General features: G+C 50.8%; 1 protein-coding gene across 1 annotated transcript; it reads right to left on the reverse strand.

Moving 5' to 3' along the window:
* Positions 1–793: 793 nt before the first annotated feature.
* On the reverse strand, positions 794–2093 carry TEX38 (testis expressed 38). The gene is made up of 2 exons (XM_004442049.2): positions 2057–2093; positions 794–1401 (listed from the first exon to the last, which is right to left on the reverse strand). The coding sequence occupies exons 1-2, from the start codon at positions 2091–2093 to the stop codon at positions 794–796; spliced, it is 645 nt and encodes a 214-aa protein (XP_004442106.1).
* Positions 2094–6533: the final 4440 nt, after the last annotated feature.

Below are 6533 nucleotides of genomic sequence, written 5' to 3' on the forward strand. Positions count from 1 at the left end.
TTACACCCTACACACACACAATCATTTGCCAAGTGTTTTCTAGCAAGACGTATCATTGGGGAAGGGACACCATGGTGTATGGTGGGAAGATCAGGAAGTTTGAAGCCAGGCAGACATAAATTTGAGACCTGGCTCTGTAACATAAAAGCAATATGGCAAATGCCCTTGGAACCTTGTCTCTTCATCTGTGAGAGGGGGATGGTGATAGCCATTTGGCAGTGTTCTCGTGACTGTTAGGAATAATGTACAGAGACAGCCACATAAGAACTCAATACATCACAGATGTTAAAGAATGTGATTCAGCCAGCAGTGCAGCATGGCTCACGGGTCTCATGATGACTTGTTTTGCCTGCAACATGGCCACTATGAATGACCATAGCTCATGCACCCTCAGGAGCTATCACTCTTGTTGCAGCTGTGCTTAACATCCCACAGAAGGGCAGTGCCTTTGGGTACCTAGCCCAGGGTCTGGCACATGTTTTGGTCATAAATACTAGACATGTTGAGCCCATCACAAGTACTGGTTCAGTGTGTCTCCCCACAGCTAACCCTCCAGTTGCCATTTGTGACTCAGCAACCTTCAGCTTGGTTTGCAAAGTGCCCCCATCAAACGGGAAGAACATTGCCCTCCTAACAACAAATGAGACACAAGGGAGCTTTGAACTTTTTTTAATCTTTCATAATGTGACATCCAGATGGGCCCTGGCCTCTGTGTCAATACTGCCTCCCTGAGGTTAGCTCCTTTCCTGTTCTGCCCCTGATACCTCCAGCTCCCAGCTTCAGTGAGAAGAGGCTACAATTCTGAAGCAAAAGGCTTGGCATTGAAGCAGTGGTCCCCATGGGCCAGTGTGGGGAGGGAAGGGAAGTGGACGTTCCTTTCAGGACAGGTGGCCAAAGGGTAGGAGGCTGAGTGGTTCAGCATTGGGGGTAGGTTACACAGAGAGAAGGCAAAGGGCACCTCCTGGAAGATGAGAATCGGGAATGGGGAGCTAGCCTGGGACTGCGGCATTGGGGTAGGTAGAGGCTGCTGCGGGCCCACCTGCAATGCAGGTTGCAGGGGCACAGGGGCCTCTACCTTGGAGCTGCTGTCTTGAGCAGCATAGCTCCAGCTCTTGGGGATGTCCAACTCCCACAGAGGATCTGCGTTCTGGATCTCGGTCTCAGTCTTGATGACAGCAGGGGGAGGGCCTGTGTTGATGGCTGCATTCATGCCGTATTGCTGTCTCTTGTTAATCCAGTACAACAGCGGGCTGTAGGTGAACGCACCGGCTCTCATCACCTCCACCCACTCCTGGGCACGCTCTTCCCGCCGCAAGTTCTTCCTCCAGTGCAGAAAGAGAATGCAGCCGCCGGTTACCACAGAACACAGTCCCAGGAATCCAAAGTACAGTGAGACCCACACTAAGGCAGTAAGAAAGAAAACGAGGCAAGCTGGCTGACAGCTCTAGCTTGGGGCCTGAGCTATTTCTCATTCCTCTCCTTAACCCATTCATCAATCATTCCATCCACTTAACCACTCTCTCCATTCCTTCCTTCCTTCCTCATTGACTTGCCTCATCGTTCTCTTATTAGGTCAAAGCTAGATTTCCAGGGAGCTAAAGATGCCACCTTTAGCCCTTTACAGATAAAGAAAGCAAGGTCTAAAGGGTGCGTGACCTGCCCAGGCTTAGTCAAGCCTCTGGTTCCCAACCCTGGACACATCTGACCCATCAGATGGAGAAGCCTCACTACAGGCAAGGCCCATCAAGGAAGTAAAAGTTTACCAGTTAACAGGGACACCAATGTCCCATCCCATTCCACCACACCCCCTAACCATCCAGCTGTGATGGTCCTGAGGTATTCATAGTACCCCTCTGTGTTCTCCCACTGGTTGGGCAGAAAGACGTGGTCTCTGCCCTCAAGGAATCCTTAGTTTTCTAGAGGAAACCATATCCCAACTGCTTAGCACTCCTCCATGCAGGCAGCCACCACCCCATCCATTGAAAAGGTCTTCCCTGACTATCTGCCCCCAAGCTAAGGGCACAAAGCAAGGGGCAGGAATGGGAGGGACATTTACCACCAGGGAGGCTCAGGTCCTCCCATTGGGAATCCATAGGCTCAAGCTTTGGTACCCAATTGATGGCTCTAGAGAGAGGGAGCTCACCTACTCATCTGTCCGGCCAATAGAGTTCCCGGAATGCCCAGGCCCCATTGTTCCCTAAAGGCGAAGTCACTGGGTTCTGAGCTTTGAGTATTCCAGGGGTGATGCTTGTGAAGTCTTAGGTTAATGGAAGGAAGGGAAGGGACTCCATCCAATGGCATCTCACGGGCATAGTGTATCTCTACTTCTTCTATCAGGGACTGATCCACCCATTGAATTGTGTGCCCCCTACCCCTTCATGGTGGACCCACAGAGACCCCCAGGAAAGGGCTCTAGGTCCCTCAGGGGCTTGTCCATGTTGCTGGGCTCTAAGGAATAGTTGATGGATACCTGCTCCCAGTGGGGAGTGGGGCAGGGAACACACAGCTTTGGGCAGCCCTGCCCTCAAGACGTCTATGACCAAGTTGTCAGAAGAAAACCTCCTCAAGAGAACTAAGCGATCAACGCCTTCTTCCTTGGCTCTTACAATCTCCCTTTTGTTTCGTTGCCTTCCTTCAACAAGCGTTGACAAGTGTTTCCTGGGCAACAGGCCCTGTAGGAGCTCCCCGCCTTCCGGCCCTACATCTCTTTCCAGCCTCAGCTTCCTCCCCATCCTTCACACACCTTTCTCTTCTGACCAGGCCAGACTCCTTAACAGACCCTGCTTGTTCACATCTCTGGAGTTTTGCTCACATCGCTCCTCCACCTAGGAGTGCCCCTCTGCGCTTTTCCCCCCAACTGAACACCTGCTTAACCTACAAGGCTCAGCTCAACTCTATGACAGGCAGTTGTTTCAGCTGGCTTCCCAGAATCACATCATCTCCAGTTTGAAGGGACTTTAAGAGTTGTCCAGTCCAACTCCTATCAGATATTTGAACCCTGGATGTACATCTCCCCCACCCGACAACCAATCCCCCAGGACACGCTTGGGTCAGGGGCCTGCTCACACCTCCTGAGGCAGCTCGATCCATTTATGGGCAGCTCAGTTAGAAAGCCCTTCCTTAATTAAGCCCAAGTCAGCCTTTCTGTAGGTTGCACCCCTGGGGCTAACCCAGCTTCTTGGCACCATTTAATTACTTCCCTCTTTATGGTCACCCAGTATGTGACTTGGGGCCCTGTTTAGCACAGATTTTTCTCCTGGTTCTGCTTATCCTTGGCTCTCCTCCTACCTCTCTGTCTCCTTTGCTGGTTTCTCCTCTTTTCCTTGATCTCTAAATGTTAATGTGCCCTAGGGCTCAGTCCTTATCCCTCTGTCTATAGTCATTCCCTCAGTGATCTCATCCAGACTCGTAGCTTTAAATTTCATATATACACTGACAACTCACAACTTTATATCTCCGGCCCAGACTGCTCCTCAGAACTTTGGACTCTTTCACCCAACAGCCTGGTTGACATCCCTACTTGCCAGTCTATTAAGTTGTCTCAAACCAACATGTCCAAAACCAAACTCTTGATCGTCTATCCTTCAAAACCTACTCCAGCCGTCCTCCTGTCCGTAAATGGCAACTCTGTCCTTCCAGTTGTTCAGGCCAAAAGCCTGTCTTGCTTGACTCCTTTCATTCTCTCTCACACTCACATTCACTCCATTAGCAGAATCTTTAGGCTCTGCTTTCAAAACACACCCAGAATCTGACTGCCTTCCCAACACTATCACTTTATTCTAAGCACCACCATCTCACGCTTGGATTATTGGTCTCACTGTAGGGTGACCAACCATCCCAGTTTGCCTGGAACTGAGAAGGTTTTCAGGACATAGGACTTTCAGTGCTAACACCAGGAAAGTCTCAGGTAAACTGGGACAAATTGGTCACCTTGGGAGAGCTTCCATCCTTGCCCCTCATGCCCTATGTTCCACCAGGAGCCAGAATGATCCTTTTTAAAAGTAGATCGTGTTACTTCACCACTCAAATCTTACAGGTGACTTCCCCTCTCACTCAGATTTAAAACCCAAGTCCTTAACCAAGGCCTACAAAGCCCTGAGGGATCTAACTGCCCCTCTCCATATCTCCTTCACACAATAACCTCCTTGCTGTTCCACAAGTAGGGCAAGCAAGCTTCTACATCAAGGCTTTTGCACTTGCTGTTCCCTCTATCTGGAAGGCTCTTCCCCCAGATATCCATACAGATCATTCCCTCATTTCCTTCAGGTCGCTGCTCAAGTGTCCCCTTATCTCTAGCTCTCTTAGCCTGCTTTGTTTTTCTGCATAGCACGTATCATCACCAAACATTATATGTTTATTTATTGTCTGTCTCACTCCACTAGAATGTAAGCTCCATGAATTAATGTCAACAAGGAAATAAATACCTAAGAATTTCAGACAGTCATAACTGCTATGAAGAGAATAAAATAAGGTAATGGGATAAAGAATATAAAGGGATGTGAGATACATCGAGAAAAGTCCCTTTGAGGTGCTGACTTGTAAAGTGAGCCCTAAATGATGAGGAGGCAGCCACATGCAGGTCCAAGCAGAGGGATCAGCCAGTGCAAGGATCCTGAGGCAGGTACAGGCCAGCACACTGGAAGGATTTACTAATCTCAGAGTCCACCACACCACTCCCAGCACAGGCCAGGGCTCAGGGCCTATCTCCACGAGTGTAGGTTGGACTTGTTACCGCACCAGCACCAGGTCCGTTTTTTGCCCGCCGCCCAGAAGGCCAATCACCGAGACCACGAGATGGCAGAGAGAGAGAGGGTTTATTAATCACAAGGCAGCCAAGTGTGGAAATGGGAGAATGAATCTCAAATCCAGTTCCCCAAAAACAGGGACTCAGGGTTATTTATGGGGTAAGGGGCAAGGTGGTCTGAAATGATTGGAGTTGAGGAGAGATGAGGTAATTGATGATCTGCGCAAGCGTAGTCAGGCTTCATGCCTCTTCATAGGTGGCACGTTCACAGAATGGCAGCATTAGCATGCCCTCAGGGTGGAGTTCCAACCTCTTGCCGTCAAAAGGTCACTTATTGGATACATGTCTGCATGGGCCCAGTTGATGGGTTGGTAGTCAATCTGGCCTGAAGTGGACAAGGGGTTCAGTTCCTGAAAAAAATAGCTCAAACATCCATTACCATGGTGACCCAGGCTCCAGGGGGACGTGACCTATAGGACCTAGTGGGAGTCAGAGAGCATATTGCCTAAACAGCACAGTTAACAATGGGTAAGTTTATCATGCAGATTTAAGTCCTCGCCTTCCATTCTGATAAGTTTCTAGGTAAGGCCATCCCCCCTTCTTCCTGGTACAAGGAAGAAGGTACCTTTACAAATGGAGATTTTCTTTATAAACATAAATGTCTCTTATAAAGGGCAACCAGAACTATAACGGGCTTAGCACAGACCCACCCAGATACCCAGCGATGTCTATGGTAATGGCCTGTTCTGAAGACAGGCCTCCCATCCCAAACTCCTTTGGTTAGTTAGTGGGGCTGGAGGCCAGAGTGTCATTCAGGAAGAGACATATTTTGAGGTGGCCAATTCCAATCCCCCACAGTTACTAGCTGCTTAATCATCAATGGCTGTTTGCTGGTTTCAGACTGAGCAGAGTTGAAGGCTCTGTCCCTGCCCCTGAGGGGTCCACCATTGAGGAGGGGTTTCTATCAGGTAAGACCCATCCAGAAAGGACTTCCATGAAGGAGAACTGATCAGTCCCACACAGAGGGCCTGCTCCAGGCCTGGCCCTGTGCTGGGAGCAGGTGAGCCACAGAGATGTTGATATCACCGTCCCTGACCCCAGGAGCTCACACCAGGTTCAGGGGAGTGAAGATGATGGTGGCATTGGGTGGCGGGAGACGGGGGAGAGAGCATTCCAAGGATCAAAAATAGCCTGAATAAAGACTTGTCAAGGACAAATCAAGGTGTTTCTTTGGGGAGGAGAGGAGTTCGGTTTGGCTGGAGTTAAAGGCGGATGTCAGGAAGCAGAGGGAGACACGGCTTCCGAGGCAGCCGGCATCTTGAAAAGAGTTCAGCCGTTGAACAAGTCTCTTCATGCCTCAGCCTCAGTTTCCTCATCTGTAAAGTGAGGGATAAAACCTGTCTCACACGGTGTGAAGCAGATAGCGTCCTGCACGTAGAAACGCTCAGTAAAGAGAAGCCGCTCCTGTGATTATAGTTGACGAAAGGCCCTTGGATGCTGAAAGGCGACTACTACAGCGAGTGTGCAGAGTTTAAAACGGAGCCTCGAGGATCAGCAGGTCCGAACGGCTTTCAAAGGAGACTTGAGCGCAGAGGCTGCTGGTCCCGAGCGCGAGGGCGTGAATCCCGGCAGGCTCGGGGGAGGAGGCGAGCGGCGGCACACCCAGCGGCCGGGCGCACGGGACCGGGGCCGGGGCCGGAGCAGCGAGGCCCCTCCAGCGCGCCTCCTCCTCGCCCCCGCCCCCGCCCCCGCCCCCGCCCCGGCGCCCGGAACCTTGGGCGCGCGGAAC

This window comes from Ceratotherium simum, chromosome 22 (assembly GCF_057802395.1).
Source record: "Ceratotherium simum simum isolate JZ-2026a chromosome 22, ASM5780239v1, whole genome shotgun sequence".
Taxonomy (NCBI): domain Eukaryota; kingdom Metazoa; phylum Chordata; class Mammalia; order Perissodactyla; family Rhinocerotidae; genus Ceratotherium; species Ceratotherium simum.